Source organism: Poromitra crassiceps (genome assembly GCF_964638095.1).
Source record: "Poromitra crassiceps genome assembly, chromosome: 16".
Taxonomy (NCBI): domain Eukaryota; kingdom Metazoa; phylum Chordata; class Actinopteri; order Beryciformes; family Melamphaidae; genus Poromitra; species Poromitra crassiceps.
The window spans coordinates 12,279,589-12,302,784 of NC_139645.1; the positions used below are offsets into that span (position 1 = coordinate 12,279,589).

The window sequence follows — 23,196 nt, forward strand, 5'->3', positions numbered from 1 at the left end:
GTTTAGTTTCTGGTGTACTCCTATGTTTGGAAAATCCCCCCGCCCCCGATATTCCCTGGCATTCTCTGTCTGGAAAACACAAAAATTCTCAAAATGATATTCCTCATATTCCATGACCAGTGGGAACCCTGGTTAGAAGGAGAATGTGAGGTAGTGTTAGAAAAGTAAGAGTCCAAGCATAATGGGTAGACGAAGAAAAATAAATAAGGTGAACAGAAACAGACTGAAAACCTGGAATGCTGGAGGGCCATGGCCATGTAATAACCATGAGAAATTAAACCAAAAGAAAAAGGGTCAGAAACCAAAGTTTGAAGACATGCAAGACAAAGGGGAGGTGAGGAAGTGGAAATATACTTGAAAGAAGCAGACGTACCATTAGTCGGATGCTTTGCAAACGACACAGAAAATCGTTTTACTGCCGGCATAGACAACAACTCTGAAATAAAAAAAAAAGTTCACTAGTGTTACCATGGGGCCACAGCAACGGACAGCATCATTGCATCATCAATGCCTAACTCTCTTCTCTGATATGAACGCCAACAGTGGGAAGAAGAATCAAATGCTACCAAAAAATGAGGAGAAGAACGAAAATAGCGGTTGCAGTTTATGAGGAAACTCTGACTTAAGCAGCCAGGAGGAAGTTAATGCTGAAATACAGGAGTTTAGGGAAAATATCTTCTGGTGGCAAAATGAGACGAGATGATTTCAATTTAGGAGATGAAGACAAAACGGTGAGACGAAGAGAAGAAAAAAAGATGTTTGATGTCCAGATCTACTCTCCACGTTCCATTTTTTTCTAACTAGTTCTAACTTCTAACCATCCAGCGCAGCGGCAAAGTGCACAATACTATAGTCCCAGTGAATAGGTTCATAAATGCAATTCAGCCCCTCTGCAATGTACTCGTCTGTGACAGAGGCAACAACGAGGAGTCGTTTCAACCCGGTGGACAAGACTAGGTTTTAGACTGGAGCTTCCCTAAGCTTAACAAGAAGACTAGGTTTTAGACTGGAGCTTCCCTAAGCTTAACAAGAAGACTAGGTTTTAGACTGGAGCTTCCCTAAGCTTAACAAGCTCCAGGAAAAGACAGAAGACGACACAGAAAAGACACTCACAGTCACATGTCACCAGACGGGCCTATGGCAGCGGAACATAATGGAATGCTCGACTCTTGCAAAATGAGGTGTGTAACAAGATGGATGACAGAGACCGACAACACGACTACATGTGAGACACACTGCTGGACGGCCAGGAGGAGGATGGTGGGCAGCTGAACGAGGGGGGACGAGGCGTGCATGAAACCACGGTGACACCTAGTGGACAACAGACGTCACGTCGGCTAGAAATCGCCAAACATGAACAAGGTGATGATTCGATGCGTCATTAGGCCCTGAATTTAATACTGACGTTACACTATTTCTCTGGACGTTATCGAGGTTCTCTCACATACAGTGCTGTAGAAAAAAAAAACAGCCTTCCAAATGCAATCCATGTAGACTAATATACACACAGACGTAGATGTATGTGCAAAAATGAATACAGTTGGATGACAGGAATGTGAAATTGCTGTATGACTTCTGCAATTAGGTAGCAGTAAAGTATTGAGCATAAGAGAATGTTTTGTAAGATAATGAGCCTGAAATAAATGTAGTGGGAGGCCAGTGGGGATGGAACTTTCACTAGCCCACTCACCGGTGGCTACTAGTAGTTTTAACTCGCTGTAGTTTGCCTGCAGCTGAACAAAAAACAAACTGAAATATTTGGAGGTCTAAACTGTGGTGCATCATGTCATGCCACCTGACGGTGGTGCTGCTGGTCTCTGATCTACAACCGAGCTGAAATCAACTGCACGTGTACATGTACTGATACCTAACTGACTTGCTGTGTGTAGATAAGCTGTTCAATATGTATTTATGGCAGGAACTGACGCCGACGTGAAATGATGGGGTTGCTCATGACAAAAAACTGTTGGTAACACTTTACAACGAGGGGCAGATTAATTAAGGGTTAGTTCATGCTTAGTAAGTAAGCATTAACTAACAGTTAACTAATGTGGCAGGAAGTCAAGGCTGTTACTTACAGTAAGGGCTGGTTAACCCATTGATACCTGATGCAGCATTTGTGTGTATATCCCTCATTTGTGTGCGTATCCCTTTAAGACCGCGAACCGCGTTAACGCAGTTCGCGGTCTTAAAGGGATACACACACAAATGCTGCATCAGGTATCAATGGGTTAAGGCTTACTGCATTAAGCGTAACTAAAAAAGAACTACTAATAAACAATCATAAACTAACTGTTAATTAATGTACCCTTATTGTCAAGTGTTACCAAACAGTTACTAAATGAGGAAGCCTGCATGGCCGAAAACATTTCTGTGGAGATAAATCAAATAAATAAATCCTCAAAACTGGATGATTTGAGTGATCATGCTGAGCGCAGTGGATAAGTCAGGATTTCATTCTGACCAATTCTAATAGGAAGTCAGTGCAGCCATAGTACAGACATGGACCATGAAAAAACTAAAACTCAACAAAAAACAAACATGGGAACATCAAGATATCAGTGTCAAAGGGGCAGTTAACTGTTGCTCATACATGTACTGCAGTAGCCCTATACCAAAGTCAAAATATGCATTCAAATCCATAGTTTGGTACTTAACATCTCAGGCTAACAAACGCTTTCAAAAGTCACTGTGCTGACTGTTCTTTGCATGTGTCCATAAATAACGTCAAATCTTAGTTATATATTTGTATGGTACAGGCTTGCCAAATTAGAAGCAGAGATATGCAAGTATAGTAGTCGATGAAGATAAATAAAAGAATTTGACTGAAACTGGCGTGGCAAAAAAACGAAATAAAAAAATGCAAATACCCAGCGATTTTGCTGACTAGAACCAAACAAAATCTAAAAATAAATTGCATGACTGAAAGCATGATTACAATACACTGCTTACAATACGACTTGCGTTCTCTTTATAGTCGTATTTTCCTCTCATTGTTAAGTAAGGCACATATATAACGATTTAGAAATTATGATCAAATGTATTCATTCATTCATTCATTAACAATTGTCACTTATGTCAGGCCATTAAGTTCTACTGTTGCTGCTAATCTACACACTTTCACATCTTAATGGTGTAACCCGTACTTTTTCAAACTTCCATCTATGCATTTCTACTGAACGTGTTTTAGTGCTGAAACGGTTAGTTGAGCTATATTATTGTTTATCTTTGTTGGATCCGTTTCCTCCTTTACTTCCTGCGGTCAGATTTCCCCACAGGGATTGGTAAAGATGCATCCTAATCCTAAAACTAATTCATATTTGAGTGAGAAGCCTAGGTTACTACCAAAGGTACTACTGCTGTGCAGCTGCTGTGTGCGGGTTAGTGAAGTGAGCGCGCTCTGAGACACCTACCGTCTTTGTAGGTCAGACTGCCGGAGGAGAATTTTTTGCGGTGTGTGCGTGCGTAGTCCTGCAGGTTGGGGGCGCTAGAGGAACCACCGAGGACGGTGGTGCTGAAGAGGCCGGCGCACTGAGAGCCTGCGGGGGGGTGGGGGGTGGGAAGCGTTACTCACTACTACAGATTATGCATGCTATTCATACAAAAGAGAGAGAGAGAGAGAGAGACAGACAGAGAGAGAGAGAGAGAGAGAGACAGACAGAGAGAGAGAAAGAGAGAGAGAGGGAGATAGACTGGGCCCCTGAGGAAGACCCTGTGACCCATTCCAACCTCTCTCTCTCCGTCTCCAGACTCTTTCTGAGCAGCTGGGTTTCAAACAGCCACTAAGTCAGTCTATGACGCCTGAAGGACCAAATCCACCCTGCTACTCTCACACTGTCAGATCTCCTCAATCTGCAAAGTGCTGTAATTGACTTTTTTTGGCGAACCCACTTTGCCTCAACCTGCCGTGGATTTCCTACGTTTCCCAGAATGCCTTTCGACATCGTCTGGAGGAAGGGCCTGAACTTGTTGCATTTATCTGTGTGGGTTATATGTGCAGGAGGAGAGAGCGATAGCGTGAAGAGAGCGAGTGTTTACTCCAGTAGAGAAAACAGTGACGTGTGTTGTGGCTGGCCTGCATTGGATTTTGCTCTTCTGTCTTCTATTCTACGATCAATCTCTCCCTGTATGATTGTTGAACGTCTCTTGGTGCAAAATTCTGAGGGACCGACACCCAAAACCTGACGCTTAAAGTCGAACTGAACCCGTTCGTCACGTGCATAATGAGTCCGTTTCAGACTGAAAACATAGTTTGTCTAAGATGACAGGTTGAGAGGCGGGTCATAGTATCATGTCGATGATTTTATTTGACAATTCTGGGGACTGGATTGGCCTTTGGCCAATCCTGGCGTGTTCCGCCTCCAAATCGAGTGGGATTTAGTGTGTTGTGGCGCTCCCCTCGGGAAGAGCCTGGTGACGCGAGGTTAGTGGCTGAGTGGAGCTCAGCGAGCCGCAGGCAGCCAGCTGCCTTCGTGTTGCCGAGCGGAGAGTGCAGCACGTCGGCCTGGAATCTCCGAAGTGCAACCCCTGACAACCAAGCTCTCGGATGCGCGCGCCATTATCGCTGCTGTAAATACGATATCCCTGGAATGCGCGTTTTAACGAGCCAGTTACATTTCTTTGCATTCTTAGAGATTATAGTTTTTGTTTTTTGTTCATGTTTCTAACAATTGGCCAAGTTAGTACCGTAGTTTGTTTATGGGATAGGAATTCTGCCAGATGACAGGCACTAGGCGCCATTTTCTACTTCATTTGGAAGAGATTTGATTGACAGCTGCATGTCGTGATATGATTGGTTGAAATGGGGCAGAAATTTGATAGTACTAGGTAGGGGTGTCACGATACACTCAGTTCACGATACGATACGTATCACGATACTGGGTTCACGATAACGATACGATACGATACGATTTTAACAATATTTTTTTAAACTTGAATAATGACAATATATGACTGGAAAAGTAGTATTTTATTTGAAATGCACAAATACAAAACATGCTGTTGTGGGAAATTGTTATTACAATAACAACTAGAAAAAACATGAGATTGGAGATAAGGCTTATCTTGAAATAGAATGAGTTACACCGTCACTTAGATTTACTTTGAACTAAAAGGTTTCTCAGCAGTATAAATTCTCATTATGCATCTTCAGTTTTTCTTCAAACTCAAACAACAAGACTTTTCTTAATCTATTTTTTATGCATCTTCAGTTTTGCCAGAAACTCAATTGAATGGTTTCTCTCCTGTATAACTTCTCATGTGTCTCTTCAGAGACTTGTTCAACTGAACTACTTTCCACACATTGAACTTCAACAAACAAAGACGTTTCTTTGTCTACTTTTGAAAAAAAAAAAAAAAAAAAAAAAAAAAAAAAATCACGATATGAGATTTCATCTCAACGATACATATCGTGACGTTTTACTATCGCGAAATTTCGTGGGACGATATATTGTGACACCCCTAGTACTAGGTGACGTCAGCAAACTGTACATTACTGTTATCAATGAAATCTTGAAAAACGAACTTTTGATGTGAAAAAGTGTGAAAAACTAAAGAAATTAGATTGTTGTGATTTGTTTTGGATACATTATTAAATAGGTGTACTGCATACCCAGGTATTTGAACTAAAAGAAAAGAAAAGTCATTTTTGGGTTCAGCTCGACTTTAAGTAAAAACACCAAGAGCCTATTTCTAACAGTGCTACAGAGTTGCAGGGTGGATTTGTCTTTCAACAGTCAGTCTGCCAGGCTGAGCAGCCAGTAAGTCAGTCTATGAGGCTGAAGTTGGAGGGGGGAGGGATCAGCAGGTTACTGCGATGGAACGAGGAGGCAAGCAGCATGGACCTGCGTAAGGTTAACATTAAGACCTTGACTCCATTATTATGGAGCTTCTAGTCTCAATCCACAATCTGAATATGAACATGTGGCTGCTGCTGCTTTTCAAGAGAGTGAAGAAGAACATCTCACTCAAATTGACTGACTCGTTTCTTGATACAAGAACTCGCACTGTAGGTTTAAGATTTTAGACACATTTTAGGTTTTAAAAGCATTTAAGCTTTGAACAGTAGTTCAGAGTTCCAGTGGGAGCTGAAAGTTGTCGCGGTTACTTTTTTAAATCAGCAACTTTGGAGGAACACCAGTTATTTATACTGTAATTTATGCCAGCAAATTTATTCGCCGCATGTTTGTTAGAAATAGGATGTTATACGCTATCGTATTTAATGTTAGCTAACAAGCAACTCAAATCGAGAAATTCTGAATATAAAAATAACCACCATTTACTTCTAGGTTGGAGAGGATATTATTGCATTTAACTGCATCTTCAACTCTGGAATATTTAAGTTGAAACAAAATGCACACATCTTAACCACAATTATCTTTAATCAAAGCCTAATTGAGGTGGACTAGACTTCTTCCAAAACAAACAAGCAAATAAAAACATTTACTTCACAAACAATTACATTTTGTATTGGCACATTCAGAGCAGCGAGTGTCCCATTTCCATATTTAAAACTCCTCCTCCCAGATCAGAAGACATGAATGAAATCTGTGCCTGGGCCCTCCCACTCTCGATCATTTCATACGGTACTTAGTGTCACCTGCAAACACTGTTGCCGTAGCAACAGAGCAGGGAGGACCTACCTAGTCCACTTTGTTTCATCTCGGGGGACTGACGTGAGCAGGACGAGAACAGCCGGTAACCGCCTGTTCTGGAGGATGACGTCTCCGACAGGACCTGGGGACAAAACATGGCACGCACGCGCGCGCACACACACGCACACACACACACACACACGCACACACACACGCACACACACACACACGCGCACACACACACATACCCTTTAGACAGTGGTAACTGTAATAGGCTAATTCAGAGCGCCTGACACCACCACTCCCCATCGCTGGCTGAAGAATGAAGCATGATCTGGGTCAAGAGGAGAGGGCAGGGTAGTAAGGGAGCTATTGGTCTATAAAACACAATTTAAAATACTGTAGGATCTATAAACAGTCAACAAAGGCTGTATGTTTCCAGAGGAAGATGGATATGAGACTGGCGATTTGATATGATAAGTGTTTTCATGCAGGTCCAGAATGGTTCTGAAAATGATTTGAGCAAGGAGATTCTGGTGGAGTGAGTCTGTTATTTTCCATGGACTAGGCATGGGCAATATATCAGTATTATATACAGGAGATACTGGTATCGTGTTATGAGACTAGATAACGTATTAGATTTTGGATATCGTAATATAGCAGAGGTGTTGTCTTTTCCTGGTTTTAAAGGCTGCATTACAGTAAAGTGATGTCATTTTCTGAACTTACCACACTGTTGTAGCTCTTCTAATATTTGCCTTTAGTCACTATATCCACATTACTGATGATTATTTATCAGAAATCTCATTGTGTCAATATTGTGTGAAAGCACCAAGTTACACAACTGAACATTTAGCTCTCACACACACACACACGCACACGCACACACACACACACACACACACACACACACAGTCCTTCAGCCTAAAAATACTGAGATATGGTTATGATATTGCCCTAGGTGCGTGTGTCTGTGCATCTCACCTCCATAGACCCAGTCTTGCGATTGCGAATGAGTGGAGACCTCCTCTGAATGCTGATCGGCTCGGACAGCGGGACGGCCCGGTCGGTCTCGTCACGCGTCAGGTCCTCCAGGCTGCCGGGGTCGGTGTGTTTCTGCCCGTTCTGACAGGAGCAGAACAACACCACAGAGGAAGAACACGCGTGAGGTTATTTGCAGGCAGATGCACGGAGAGAACACACACACACGCACACACACGCGCGCGCGCACACGCGGGTCCAGCTGTTACCTCTGCAGAAGCCGGTCTGAAGCCGAAGCCCAGCGGAGCGTTCTCCTCCTCCTCCACGCCTTTGACACCCGGACTGAAGTGCAGCTCCACATGGAAGCGCTCCTCTGACGAGAGGTCCTGTAGAGAAACCACACACATGTTGCATTCCAGTAGAACTCGTCAATAAGTCCCACTTGCTACTAGGAAAAAAATCGAATAAAACGGCGCGTCATCTGAGATTTATCAACCCCTACTTGTAGTTGCTCCCAGCTCGTCATTTGACGTCATTTCAACATGGCCACCCACATCGCAGATGGTGAAAGAAATAACCAATAATAATTTAAAAACACATTTTTGGCACATTTCTTTTTTATTTTCAACAATAGTATGCTTTCAGACCAATCAGCATAAAGTACCAATACAGTGGTTGGTTAAACCTAGAGAGAGAGTGGCGTCAGTGGAGGACCAAAATGCGAGACTCATTAGCCAATGAACAGCCAGGAATGGGTCTCGCGCTACTTTTGAATGGTAAAATAAAGCTGATAATGTACAATTTGATTCAAGGGGGGAAAAACCCTTTCAGAGTACAACACAAACTGTCTATTTTTCTGCAACTCAACAGTGCTGCTTAATCCAGGACCTTACTTCCTGGAACTCTTGAGAGTAAAAAACTGGTCCATTGGAGTGAATGGAGATGTCGGGACTCTTCTATCTACAGTATATGGCTCTGGTTAAACCCATACAATTAAACATTAATGTTGTTATTAGCTGTTAGCTGTTTACTAGTTGATGCTGTTAGCATCCATGGTTTTGGGACTTGAAGCTCAAACGCACGTAGGTCGGAGATGACACGTTTCCCACTTCCCACTTCCCACCTCCGACCATAAACGAATGCAGCAACAGTTACATGAACGTTACAAAAACAAGACACCCGAGTTGATTAATGTCCTGTAATGATCACCATAATATATTAATGTTGATGATGCACTAGACTTATCTCACGATACGATACTATATGTAATAGAGTTTGCGATTCAATACAACCACAATACGATGTAAGGAATAAAATGTCAGTGAAGTCTGACTTTGTGCAGAATTGTTTCTTTCTGAGAAACAAATCTTTTTCTAGCGATGGCATTGGCTCATAAAATGTCATAATATCGCAATATATTGTAATATCGCGATATATTATCCCATCCCGATTCGATTATTAACAGTTATGCAAATTTTAGGTCATGATTAATGATGCTAAATAATGCATTCATCAACAAATTAACAAGTCAGCATATTTGTCTACACAACACATGGGTGGTATTAATGTGAAGGGGACTCAGAATCTTATAACATTAAGGAGTTAGAGGTTTTTTTTCTTTCAGATTTTTTAATATGTGCACAGCACAAGGAGCTCCAAAATCTGATCTATGGAAACGGTGGTGCAGTTTCTATCCTGTGTTGTTCTTTAGTTATTGTGTTCCCAAGAATGTGTCCACACACACACACACACACACACACACACACACACACACACACACACACACACACACCATGATAACATAATGTCCTGCACATGCTGATGGTGGCAGGGCATGACGAGCACAAACAATACCTTATTGTTGTCCTCATACAGCATGATCACTAGCTGAGTCATATAGTTGAGTTCGGAGACAGCGCTGAGGTAATCCATGGCCCGCTTCCACTGCTGGTCCTTCTCCTCCTGTCTCACACACACACACGCACACACAGACACACACACACACACGCACACACGCACACGCGTGCACACACACACGGGTTCAGGCGGATGTTAGCCTCAGTTCTCAGTCTCTATCCGTGTCGCTCAACTAGAGACTGAGAACTTTCTCACAGATTTTGATGTTAAAACTGGGTGAAAGCAATTAGAAAGTTAAAAAAAACGGCACTGCAGAACCAATCCAGAGTCTTTAGGGGCGGCCCTTTGTGCAGAAGGGGCGTTGACATGTAGAAGTCGTGCGCTTGCAAACATAAAATAGAAATCACATAATGTAACGTTGCTCGGGACATTCATTTTCAATGTTTCAAGAAGTTCTCTCTGTGTTACAAAGTGATTCACTGTATCTCCAGTTTGTTTCACTATGGAGGATAATGTGAGGAGAGCGTCATTTCAGGTAACTTGACAAAGCGGCGTAGGTTCGTTAGCGGCCGTTCTTCCCGCCGTTCAAACTACTATCTTTGAGAAGAAGTTCCCAGACGAGTGGGAGGCGGAGATCTCCAATCATCTGGGAGCCGAGACTAGGCGGACGTTATCTGTGTGTGACATAGCGGTGGTTGTGTGAGACTGAGGTTGGACTGACTAGGCAGACGTCTATGTGTGACTGAGCGGTGGTTGTGTGAGACTGAGGTTGGACTGACTAGGCAGACGTCTGTGTGTGACTTGGTTGTGTGAGACTGAGGTTGGACTGACTAGGCAGATATTATCTGTGTGTGACATAGCACTGCTTGTGTGGGACTGAGGTTGGACCGCTTACATCGAGCAAACCTCCGTAGCGGAAGACGCTGAGCAGGGAGTGCACGTGACTCTCGCTGGTGAAATATAGACGTGTCCTGACGTGGCGCCCGGGAGACATCACTCCACGAGAGTACCTGCGAACAAAACAACGCCAAATCAGGTCATGCAAAAAAAACTCTGCATTGTGTATTTCTCTGACAAAAATAATTCACCCAAAAAGGTCAATTTGGACATCATCGGCTCATCTTAACACATTCACTGCCAGCCGTTTTTTTTTTTACTGTAGGTAGCTTCTGCCAGAGTTTTTTTTTTGAGGATTCTGGCTCATTTTACAAGAGCCGAGGATTATTTTCTGCTTGGACTTTGTGAACACAAAGTTCACAAAAGTACTAATAGAATGTGTGCTTTCTCTGTCTAAAAGAGTTAGTTTGTAGAGTTAGTAGTTATGTAGATATTAGCCGTTGAGTACAGCATGGTTTCAGCGTCTGAGACTGAAAGCTGAGATAATCGCAGTTTTGTGAAATTCAATCAAACAGGCAGAACAGTCACTTTAACCATTTATTTTTGGCATCAGTGAGAGATCAGACATCTAAACAATATAGTTCTGAACGCCCTCTCCTTCAAACTCCTCCCTCCGTGGGCGTGTCTGGTGGCTTTCAGCAGCGTTTGTCACAAGCAGTTTCTACTGCCTGTCTGAGCAGTGAGCAGCCTCCCTCCCTGGGAGTGTGGATGGGGCTCACTCGTTTCTTGGGTTTGAGAGCTTTGATGAAGCTTTGTGCGATTCTAGGCTTTATGCTGCGTGTTTCAAAGTGTGTTTTCCACCCAGTCTATTTTTGGAACCCCCCACCGTTGTGCGCCCGTGTGCTCCAGCGTGAAAGCGTTTTCGCCTACAGTATGAGAATGAGGCTCGTTCGTTTCTGGGTTTTCGGTTGAGAAACCCCAAGAAACGGGGTTTCTTTTGCGATTCTGGTCTTATTTATGCTGCGTGTTTCAAAGTGTGTTGCACCCATAATCTATTATGCAAATTTGCAATCCCCCACGGCCAGCAATCAGCGCGAAAGCGAAAGCGTTTTCGCCAATCCATTTTACAGTAGGAGAATGGTTTCATCGCGCGTTCCCCTGCAGTTTTGGCTCGACTTTTTCTAGAATGGAGAGCACTGTCGCCACTTAGTGGGTCGGTGGAATGGGTTGTACATGTTCGGTGGCTCCAATATTTTTATAGGAGACGTGGGGGGCGTTGATCCACGTCCCACCGTCAATTTTTTTTTTTTTTTGACGACTCAACTCGTCATTGGCAGTCAACCGTTGGATTTTTTTTGACGACTCAACTCGTCATTGGCAGTGAACGTGTTAATCATGTCAGTACAACACCGGAGACAATGGAGAAGTGGATTTTCATTAAATGATTTGATTGAAAACAAACAAACACTGCAGTCACATGGGGTCAGAAGACTGTTGTTGAAGGCTGGAGGCTACTCAGACTCACAGAGGGTGCAGTTTGTTGACAGACTCGTCCTCATGCGTCCTCTGCAGGTCCAGCTGGATCTTTCTGACCAGTGGGAGGCAGTAGGCGGATGCTATGTCCAGCTTCTCCACTTTGTTAATGCCATATTCCTGATGAAAAAATACATTGGAAACACACACAAAAAAACTAATTGCTGATGGAGTCCGCCGAATTTTTACAGATCATTCGTGTTTTGCACAGTATTGAGATGGTTCTTGGGCCTGAGAGGAGTCTCAAATACTAGGTGAATCTAGAATGAACGGCTTGGTTTTCTGGTATTCACTACACACAATTGGTGAAGGGGAAAACTCACAACATGTTTCACAAGTGTTAGGAAATTAGCTTAAATCATCAACCAAGATTTTTGCTCAAAATTTGAAATATTCCTCAAGCATAGTGGTGGCTGATAATTGAGTGGTGATTAGCAGATTAAGTTTCACCGGTTTTTCCATATCAAGTATCACATGGGGGGGAGGAATTATGGATTTAAGGATTATCCTCAACAGACACAAAGTTGAAGAAACTGCCTGCTATTCCCAGGAAAACGAGCGGATTGTGGAAAAAGGAACCCACAACATCAAAAAACAGAATTTTCACCACAACTAAGATTTATTTTACCATCCTACCACTATTAGATTATAAGTTTAAAAAAAATGTACACAAGTGATCCAAGCAATACATGGTGCTGCGGCCGGCTGGGGTGAGTGGAATATTCAATATCGCAGAGTATATTGCGATATTCACAAAATATCACAAGTTCAAGTTCAAGTTCAGCTTTATTGTCATTTCAGCAGTACACAAGGCACGGCAGAAACAAAATGACGATTGCATCTAGCCCACAAATAGTGCAATTTCAAGAGAAGTACTGACAACCGACAATAAAGGTAGTAAGTTAAAAATAAAGTGCTTTAAGGAGTTTATTGCACATGCTAAGGAGGTTTTAAAACAGCATAGATAAATAAAATAGCCTACCGGTACTCTAATTTAAAAACTAAATTAAAAAACAAACATTAAAAAGTACCAAGGATGGTAGAGAAGGTCATATAAATGATACACGATACTCAACATGAACAAATATGGGCCCACGCCTACCCTCGGCCCTCCTCCTCCTCCTCCCCCCTCTCACCTGTGGGATGACGATATCAGCCAGGGCGCGGGACAGCCTGAACAGCTCCAGCGTGTCGAGCTCCAGGCCCAGCGTGGAGTTGTGGATGACGTCGTACTTGACGCAGTCGTAGATGTCGGGGATCTTGCTGATGTCGTAGCGGCCGCTCTTCATGCGGAAGTCCCTCTCCAGCTTGGACCAGCGCTGCAGCATCAGCTCCAGGGTCTCGCTGTGGTACAGCTGCAGGTCTGAGGAGGACCAGAAGACATGATGATTAGGGCTGGGTGATGGAGATCAAAAATCATAACTCTGTATTTTTCGGCTGAATATATATATCTGTATTTTCTACGAAGTGGGCTAAATTTTCAATTCTAAGTCAAAGCCAGATCTGTCTCCTACATTATACTGTGTAGTAGTGTGTACATTCTCCATTTTGAGACTTTGACTTCAGTATTTTGGTTGGTGTTTAATATATATACATGTACATTATACAGTATGCTGGGCAATATGTCACCTCGTCCTAGGCCATATCATTCTATACAGGAATCTATTATAATAAATCCTAAGAATCATGAAAGCAGGTGTTCATCTACAAAATATGAATGTTATGTGTTGAAGGCAAGCCTAGGAATTGAGCACGCAAGATGCCTAGAATATATATAGTTGAATTTGACGCACCAGCAGACTTTGGGTCCTCCATTCTCTTGCGGATCTGGGAAGTGAGGCTCTGAATGAGAGCGTAGACCTGGTCACATGTGCTCACTGGGTTCCCCACTATCTTCATTGAATTCACCAGAGAGGCGCTACAGGTCGGGGCCAGCTGGCAAGAAAAGCAACAAAAATAAAAAACAATCAACTTTCAATAAAAAAAGACAAATTAAGTGGAACACAGACCAAACAAACACTGACTACTTTCACATCTCAAAGAACTCTGAAGGCCACTAAGTCCGTGCTGGCAGTGAGCTACTTTGTAGTTTTTGTTTCTATTGAAATCAAATGACAAACGGTTAGCTTAGCTTCAGCATTACAACCAATTACCAAGCCTCCAAATGATCAAAGGCGATAATATCACATCAGATTAGGATCCCAGGTCCTAAAGTTCCCACCGGTCTCTACATATCACTCACTCTGTTACTATGGATTTACTATGAGTTTTAACCCTTAATTAACCAGATGGCTGAAAATACATTCATATTTGCAGCAACAGCTTGGGGGAAAGAGTCCTGTTGCTACAGGGGAAAGGACACACAGAGCGCCCAATACAACCACAGAATGGTTAACAGCTCTTGGTCATTATCTTTCTGTGTGGGTATTTAAACGGAACTAAAACATGTATCCATCAGGCTCATATGAGTTCTGATGAAATACTGGATATCCCAAGTATAGACGCTTTTAACTTGACATAAATATTCTAAATGGACCCTAGCTTACTTCCTGTTGCAGTGACCGGAAATAAGTTAGGTTTCAAATTAAGCAATAAGCTCCAAGAGGCCATGAAGGTTTACAGTGATTTTACAAGCTGTTTTTTTTTACAACTCTTAGCGGTTGTAAAATCACTGTAAAACACAGCCTCACACAATTCAGTGAAAACCGTCTATTCCTAGTGTCTGATTTAGATTAAAAAGATGAACATGAACACTCGTCAAGGACAGTTAAAGGAACAGCTCACCCTAAAATCGAAAATGCATATATTCCCTCTCACCTGTAGTGCTATTTATCCATCTATATCGTTTTGTGTTAGTTGCCTGAGTTTTGGGGATATCGGCCGCAGAGTTTCTGCCTTCTCTCCAATACAATGGAACTGGATGGCACTTGGCTTGTGGTGCTCAAAGTACCAAAGAAATATATTTGAAAAACTCAACAGCAATGTCTCTTTCCAGAAATCATGACCCCCGTTACTCAAGATAATCCACAGACCTTGTTCTGAGCAGTTTCATGGAGGAACTATTTTCTTTTGACCGAACTACACCTGCTAGCTAGTTCCTACATGAGACTGCAAAAGAAAATAGTTCCTACATGAAACTGCTCACAACAAAGTCTGTGCATTATCTTGAGTAACCGGGTCATGATTTCTGGAAAGAGACAATGCTGTCGAGTTTTTCCAAGTGTATTTTTTTGGTGCTTCAAGCACGACAAGCCGAGTGCCATCCAGTTCCATTGTATTCAAGAGAAGGCAAACATCTCTGAGGCCGATATCTCCAAAACTCAGGCAACTATCCCAAAACGATATAGATGAATAAATAGCACTACAGGTGAGAGGGAAAATATGTATTTTGGATTTTAGGGTGAGCTGCCCCTTTAACGTCAGAAGCTACACAGATAGACATACAGTACATTTAAATATGCAGATTTAAAGAGGTTTTCAAATGATGCAGATCACAGGACAAGGTGCAAGACCTCACTTCCTGGTTCCAAACAACCACTGAAGGCTGCATGGAAGCTGCTTGTGAGTCTAATCCGTGATTATACAGCAATTCTCTGTGTTATTTTCCTCCCTCCATCAGACACTAAGCCCTCTCAGGACAGACAGGCGTCCGTCCAGCTGAGACTGGGTGGTGAGCAAGCAGTAGACTGTGGAGGTTAGTCACCCTCTCGTAGTCCTCCTCTGTGAACTCCTCGTCTTTCTGCATGATCTCGTGAAGGCGGGCCTTGACGCGGTGCTGGCAGCCGCTCAGCGAGTCGCTGTCTCCGTCCAGCAGCCCGTTCATGTTGGCACTCTTCACCATCTGCACCAGGATGGGTGTCAGCTCGCCCTCCAGCGCCAGCAAACCCTGTCTCGCACAAGCACACAAGTTACACTGGTAAATCTGTGATGTCTCGCACAAGCACACAAGTTACACTGGTAAATCTGTGCTTGCAGTCAAACTGCTTCTGTGCGCTCTTGACACTTCTGCTCTTGGATTTCTTCTCTGCTCTTGGATTTTGTGTGTGCAAAAACACTGTTAGAAATCCCCAACCAATAGAATGCCAGGTAGAGTGTTGACCAATGAATTTATCTGTGAGTCGCTGCAGGTATGTTCGCTCATGGATCATTAGGTATTACTTACTAGTATAACTCTGCACTGTGCTGTTATAATGAAAGGTTTACATGTAGGGCCGGGGCGATATTTCAATGGAATCATATTGTGATGATATGGTGATTTTGACATAATGTGACACACAATTCTGCCGTCTAAACTTCTGATAACAAGCTGATTTTATTTAAAGACTGACTAAATGAGTGAAACATTTTAGAGATATTCGTGATATATGTCGATATCGGGGGGGGGGGTCCTTATGATTATTATGATACAATACTGATTTCAACCATATTTCTCAGCTGGAGCTGTAACTATATTCTTCCTTCTTGAAACAGACAGACGCCCCCCCGTCTACCTTGGCGAAAGCAGCAGCCGTCATCTGCACGCGGCCCTCGTCAGACGCGTAGATCTTCAGGTCGTGTCTGTAGGTGCTGTGCAGCCGCAGCAGCCCGCAGCCGGGGAAACCAGCATAGTCTCCTATAAGGACACAAGACTAGAGGTGTCAGGAACAAATCAACTCACATGAATCACGATTCCTATATGGATCAATTCTGAATTGATTGTCAACTTCCAATTTTTTGTTTATTTTTTAAATGTAAGGGCATTTTAACTTATTGTTTTTGAAGTCACTAAGAATACGAAGAAGTTTTATTTGTGCAAGTTTAGCATGAATACATGTTACCTTTTGTCTTAGGTTTGCCTTTGTGTGTGTACAGTGTTTACATTATTGCAATCAGTTAATGCAACTAAACTACTTGGCACACACCGAGTTGAATGATATTTTTTTAATTTTTTTTAATTTAACCTTTATTTATCTAGGGAGGATCATTGAGAGCATGCTCTCTTTTTCAAGGACGCCCTGATTACAACAAATACCACAAATTAAAACAATACAAATCAGAATAGAAATAGACTGTGGCATATATAAAACAATACAATCACACTCAAACAATACAAACATATGAAATCACAGGAGCAAACAAATAAGAGGGCTATGTAAGTTCAAGTTCAAGTTGCACTTTAAACGATTCTATAGAGACCAGTTGGTCCAGCTTGAGACAGTCCTGAAGCTTATTCCATCTATCAGGAGCATAAAAGATAAAAGCGGTCTTTCCTGATTCACTATGCATACGTGGAGCGACCAGTCTAATGTGTGTCTGTGAACGCAAGTCTGATAACTTAAAGCACTGAAACTTAAAAGCGAAGACAAATAGAGTGGAAGCTTACCACACAAGGCCTTATGAATAAATAAAATACAATGCTGATCTCTACGAACGGTAAGAGAAGGCCAACCCACTTTTTCATATAGAGTACAATGATGAGTGTGAAACCCATCACCAGTGATAAACCTCAAAGCACTATGAAATACTGCATCAAGACGAGGCTTCAGCGTGGAAGGTGAAGCATGCATGTATAGTACATCACCATAATCAAAGACAGACATTATTAGAAATTGCACAATGATTTTTCTGCTAGACAGAGAAAAACATATACACAGGAAGTAGGACAAGAAATGAGGCTATAATATCAAAATATAATAAACTCTACTGTACAAGGATGCTGAACTTTACAGACCAAAGAAGAAGACTTTGCCACAAATGTTTATGGGGATGATGTGCAATAATAAACCATTAAGACAATATTTAGTTGTGGGGATCTCTTTCTGTATATTCCAACCTGCAACAGTCAAAGTATAATGGCTTTTTTGGCCCGTGTCCGCGCCGTCGATTCTCCCTCTTCCTGCCTCTCAGACTGACCTTATATGGCTCAGTGGCTGCAGTGCAGTCAGTCCACAGTATGGTGGCACAAGATGCAATACACACTCTCTCCAACATGAAGCCCAAGCCTCTTAGTCACAAGAGTGAGTCAGTTTGTTTGTCTCTGTGTGTGTGTGTGTGTGTGTGTGTGTGTGTGTGTGTGTGTGTGTGTGTGTGTGTGTGTGTGTGTGTGTGTGTGTGTGTGTGTGTGTGTGTGTGTGTGTGTGTGTGTGTGTGTGTGCACATGTGTACAGTATATTCAGGGACCATGTTGGAAATAAGTGTTCACACTTTCACATATTTTATCCCTTGGATTGTGTTGTCTTTTATCATCCACAATAAATCAAATTAAATCTATGCTTTGGAATGAATAAAAATACTGTATTTGTTTTACACAGTATAACGGTAATGCTTTAACTGGCATCCTCTCCCCCGCCCCTCCCCCCAAACAAAACCCATGATGGATTTTTTCATAAGTCAAATAAGGTACAAGAGTGAACATAAATAATCCTGAGTGGATATGATAGAAGTGAATGGGAGATTTTTCGTAGTAAGAAAACAACACCGTCGTTACAACAAAATACTTCACTATTTTTGTTTCATAAATCAGATTAGAATTTTGTACAAGACAGTCATCAGCTCAATCAGAGCAAATTACGCATCAATCAGTGACCAGCTGACAAAGCTGGGTTTGTGTGTGTGTGTGTGTGTGTGTGTGTGTGTGTGTCTTTCACCCTGTCCTCCAGGGTACATGCAGCGGAAGGCGCGGCCCAGCTCCTCAGCCTGCACTCTGCCAGCAGGAGTCAGCTCTCCACCCCACTTCAGCACCAGCAGCAGAGACGGGCCTTCCTTACGCGTGTCTGACCAGAGAGAGAGAGAGTCCGTCAACAATTTCAACAGTCTGAGCTCGGTCATTTCTGTTGACTTTTGAAGTGTAAATGCGTGTTTTTTTAACGCGATTTTCAGAAAACGCTTCAAAAGTCATAAAAGTGGTGCTCATTTGTGAAGATTATCCTGCTGAACACAAACGTTTCTGTTTCATAAACTTGTGTTAACCACAGACCTTATTTCATGCATTTAACCAAAATCCCCAAACAAAAATCCCATTCACTTTTACATGTACGAGCGATAAGTGCTAGCGTCCATGTCCTTTCTGGTCTCATTCTCGCAGCACTCTATAAACAAGACAAATGAGAGAGGTTGTCTTGGGTTCTTCCTACCTTCCTCCTCACTGGAGGTTTTGGGCTGCCCATGGGGCAGGTAGGTCAGCTGCACTTTCCTGTTGATCCCAGAGAAGTGGCCGTACCTTTAGGAAAATAACACAAATGTTCAATCATTAGTTCAGCCATTAATTAGCCTTTTTCACTTCCCACCCAATTTGTGTCTAAAATGCAGGAAGTAACACAGGTGCAAGCAGAACAGTAACAAGGCCCCCGGCACTGGATCACCAAATGGATTGGAAGTTGGAAACCCTCATTAATCTTTTGCTTGCACCTGTGTTACTTATAACGTATATTCAATCATATCGTGAGATAAGCATAGCGTCCCCTCCCTAGTCATTAACTGATGATTGTACACAGCTTTCTACGTATAAGAACTTTTTTTACTTTTCAGATTTCCCCCCATTTTCTCCACAAATATACTTGGCCAATTTATCCCCCTGCTGCCCTATCGACTGCCCAGGTCGCTGCTCCAGCCTCTGCCGATCTGGGGAGAGCCGGAGACTAGCACCATGCTTCCTCCGACACGTGCGCAGTGGCCAGCCGCTTCTTTTCACCTGACAGTGGGGAGCTTCACCGCTAGGACGTAACACGTGGGAGGATCACGCCATTCCCACCAGTTCCCTTCCACCCCGACCAGGCGCCCCGACCGACCAGAGGAGGCGCTAGTGCACGCATAACAACTTATTGAGGGTTTGCCATCATCAAGTCTAATAAGAAACGACAATGTCGTCTTGATGAATATAGAAACGGTACTACTGTAAGTTATGCAGTTTCATTTTCGTTCAGGACACATTCAGGATAAATATTATAATAATGTCACAGTGACAGTCACATTTCCTTTAATACAAAGTGTGCCGTCCCAATTTCTATGCATATGAATGGGGTCAGAGGTCAGAGAAAGACAGCACCTTAACCCATTGATACCTGATGCAGCATTTGTGTGTGTATCCCTTTAAGCGCGCGGTCTTAAAGGGATACACACACAAATGAGGGATATACACGCAAATGCTGCATCAGGTATGAATGGGTTCATTTCTTTGCAGCTGCTTAATAGCATCTGAGACTTGGACTACAGTACAGCCTCGGTACTTGGAACACTCTAGCTGTGCCAGGCAGATGGTGGCCTTGCAAAAACACATTTGTCATAAGCACAGAGCAGAGCTTGAAGGTCACAGAGAAACTTCGAAAACTTGAACAATGTTCTGGAAACTCACGACGAGGACGGTGAGTCTCTGAAAGTGCACAGTGTGAGACTGTTCATATCATTTCCTCAAATAAAAGAGATTGCATAATTTAGAGTATAATTATCGTATATTTGCCAAACAAGAAACCTTTTGCAATTCCTTTTTTTTTTTTTTTTTTACTTTCTATTATAGTTTAATACACTTTGCTGAAATGACCCAGAAACGAATGAGACCGATAAGACGGGTGGGTGGGGACTTGTGGTTAATGAAGTGACCCAGTTCAGACCCGGTTCACTCATCATCACTCACATCTCCAGAACAGTCTTCAGCTGCTCCAGTTTGGACTTCTTCTCCTCGATCTCACAGTCATTGTCTTGTCCCAGTTCTGCTAGCAGCCGCCGCGTGATGTCCAGCACCTCCTGTGGCAGACGAGGTTACAACGTGTCAAGTAGTAGTCAGGTCACACGGACACACACACAGTTAACCCTACACAGCCTGGATACGATGTGACGTTTAAACTCCTACAACAGGGGTTCCCAAACTTAAGCATGCTGCGGCCCACTTTGAAATGTGAAAATCTTCCGGGGACCACCCAACCCTTTAATCACAACTCTGATCAACACACGAGACTAAGATGATGTATTTCCCTATATATATTTTTTCATATTTTTTATTTCATTAACAGAGCATGTGAACTTGCGCATGAGGGAAATTAATAATCCATCCACACATACAAAAACATTTTGGCAAAATACCCAAAAAGCAGATTGTCAACATTTTCTCCCCCCTTACTCATCAGAAGTATTTGCATGCAGAACACATTTGTTGAGACAAAATGTGATGAGCAACAACAGAAGAAATCAATCCACAAGCTATTAATGCTAGGCTGTGAAAAATGATAGCTTATCTGTAAAGGGGAGACTGGTGGGTGCTGAGAGCTGAGAGGAAATAGAAATAGTTTTCCCTCACCCAAATTTAACCTGATTGGAGCGTTATTTAGCCCCCTTACCGACAAGCTAGCATATAATGCTTGGTATCAATGGATGTCTTAGGTCTTCTAGTTTCTTCTGATAACAGGATCCTCACTGTTACTTTAAAAATGACCCTGCTACAGCCATCTGATTGCCCGCAAAAATCGGGAGTGTTGGCAGAGCACTCGCGGCCCACCTGCACACTTTTGGGAATCTGCGTCTGATTCTTACCTGCAGCTGTTTTGGCTTCTTCAGCTTCAATTTCCCCGTTTTGTAACCTTCATATTTTTCAAATAGGTCGAAAAACCTGGATGCAACAGAGAGAAGATTCAAGCCAATCAAAAGGCTTGACTTGGTCAAAGAGCACAGAAGCAGGAGAGCAACGACAAGAGAGAAAACCTACATGGGGTTGCGAACTTCCATTTTCATCTTCTGCTTGGGCGTTCGGTCTCCGTGTCGGATTATTGCGATGACGCAGCGTAGCTCCATCCTGCAGGGGGCGACAGTGAGTTTGTGGCGAAGCAGTTTCCTTGTTAGGTAGCTTCTAAATGTTTCCTCAAACAATCTAATTGACTCTTCCATCAGATTGATATTGAGGTATTCTGTTTATTTTACTGCACATTTCTGACTACAACTTTGCAAACATTAGAGAAGACAGGTTTTTAGAAATACATGATGGGCTCTGTCTGACCCAAAGAGTCTGGGGACTTTCCTTGATGTTTCCTGCTAAGCCGGAGATAACACAGGTTACAGGGGCGCAGGTTCGCGCCCCCGTGTTGGTAGGCAGGGATATCTACCGCTGCAGTACCCGGACACCCACTGGATGGGCGACTAGACATATCTAGCTTGCTAGGCTACATTATATAACACACAAGATGAAAATTACCGAGCAAAATTACCCGAACACATTTGAAGTACAGGGAATACGCTGTCATAGTTGAACTTGTTTATTGCGTATGGCTCTCATAATGTATGACTCACATGGTCCCAGAAGTGGTGGGGACGATGGGGATGTCCTCTGCCTCAGTAGGTATGGACCAGGGGATCTGAAACTGAGGGGCTAGCTCACGCATCACGATGTTCCTGAAGAACCACAAAGAGACGCAGAGTCAACAAACGCATGTCTGCTGCCTCCCTGGACAAGAGTCAAGCACAGCATCAACCACTGTCTTTAGAGTCAAGCACAGCATCAACCACTGTCTTTCCTTTGCTGAGTGGTGGAGACTGTCAAATATTCTCAGAATATATCCTTGTTTGTTTTTTGCCGGTGGGGGGGTATTTTCTGAGTGAATCTGTATGTGTAGGTGTATGGATTGGTTTTTGTAAATGTTTGTGGTTTATGTTTTTTTATGTTTAGTATGTTGGAAAATTTTAAATCAATAAAAAAATTATCACAAAAAAGAATCAACCACAGCAAGGCAAAGGGGGGAAATCTTCCAGTGAATAGAGAGGATGGCAAAAATAAAGACGGTACCCGAGGATCTTGGCACAGTCATCGTAGTACTTCATGGAGTTCTTCACGAAACTGAAGCCGTTGACGTCACACACGTAGGAGTGTCCGTTGGCTCGGAGGAGGTCAAAGCCACAGACCGTTTGCTGCGGCGAGAGGAGAGGACTTAGCGTGACGAGGTGACTTTCACTGACCATCAATAATGGACTCCGGGACAAAGTAAAAGGGGTCAAAAAGCCATGGTTTTACCTTGAAGGCGAGGCAGACCTTACGGGCGACCAGCTTCTCCATGGCCGACAGCATGACGGGGTAGCGGATCTCCTTGCCCTCGCTGTCCCGCTCCACCTTCCCGTCCAGGGCAGGGGACTTCCGGGCCTCGGCGTGAGCGTAGTCCGGCCCCACGGTGTACACCTGAGCTCACATGGAAAACCGCCACAATCACCAGGCATCCTCACCAGCATTGTCCTTATCAAAAGGTGCAGTACGCTTTTTTTTTTGTCCCGTAGCACAAAATGATATACAGTATATATCCGGGGTTTGATAAGGTTGTTGATCAAGACCAATGACTCAACGATGACTTCGCCTTGATTTAAAAACTCACTTTCCGTTTTGGATCAACCCACATGCCGCATTTTCCATCTGTTCAAAGATGGAGGGCGATGCTACGAGCGAACA

At 43.0% G+C, this 23,196-nt stretch overlaps 1 protein-coding gene across 1 annotated transcript in view; it reads right to left on the reverse strand.

Annotated features, from left to right (window-relative positions):
- Window positions 1–23,196, reverse strand: part of ppip5k1a (diphosphoinositol pentakisphosphate kinase 1a) — a gene marked incomplete at its 5' end in the record, with an annotated part of 49,387 nt that overhangs the window by 12,994 nt on the left and 13,197 nt on the right. Inside the window, 19 exons of the mRNA XM_083652908.1 lie at window positions 3,414–3,539; window positions 6,642–6,735; window positions 7,578–7,718; window positions 7,844–7,960; window positions 9,429–9,536; window positions 10,327–10,441; window positions 11,794–11,921; window positions 12,938–13,164; window positions 13,595–13,736; window positions 15,505–15,687; window positions 16,292–16,413; window positions 18,428–18,553; window positions 18,914–18,999; window positions 20,410–20,519; window positions 21,303–21,378; window positions 21,475–21,561; window positions 22,053–22,154; window positions 22,546–22,667; window positions 22,771–22,932. Coding sequence (XP_083509034.1) covers window positions 3,414–3,539; window positions 6,642–6,735; window positions 7,578–7,718; window positions 7,844–7,960; window positions 9,429–9,536; window positions 10,327–10,441; window positions 11,794–11,921; window positions 12,938–13,164; window positions 13,595–13,736; window positions 15,505–15,687; window positions 16,292–16,413; window positions 18,428–18,553; window positions 18,914–18,999; window positions 20,410–20,519; window positions 21,303–21,378; window positions 21,475–21,561; window positions 22,053–22,154; window positions 22,546–22,667; window positions 22,771–22,932 — 2,374 coding nt within the window. The remainder of the gene's footprint in view (window positions 1–3,413; window positions 3,540–6,641; window positions 6,736–7,577; window positions 7,719–7,843; window positions 7,961–9,428; window positions 9,537–10,326; window positions 10,442–11,793; window positions 11,922–12,937; window positions 13,165–13,594; window positions 13,737–15,504; window positions 15,688–16,291; window positions 16,414–18,427; window positions 18,554–18,913; window positions 19,000–20,409; window positions 20,520–21,302; window positions 21,379–21,474; window positions 21,562–22,052; window positions 22,155–22,545; window positions 22,668–22,770; window positions 22,933–23,196) is intronic.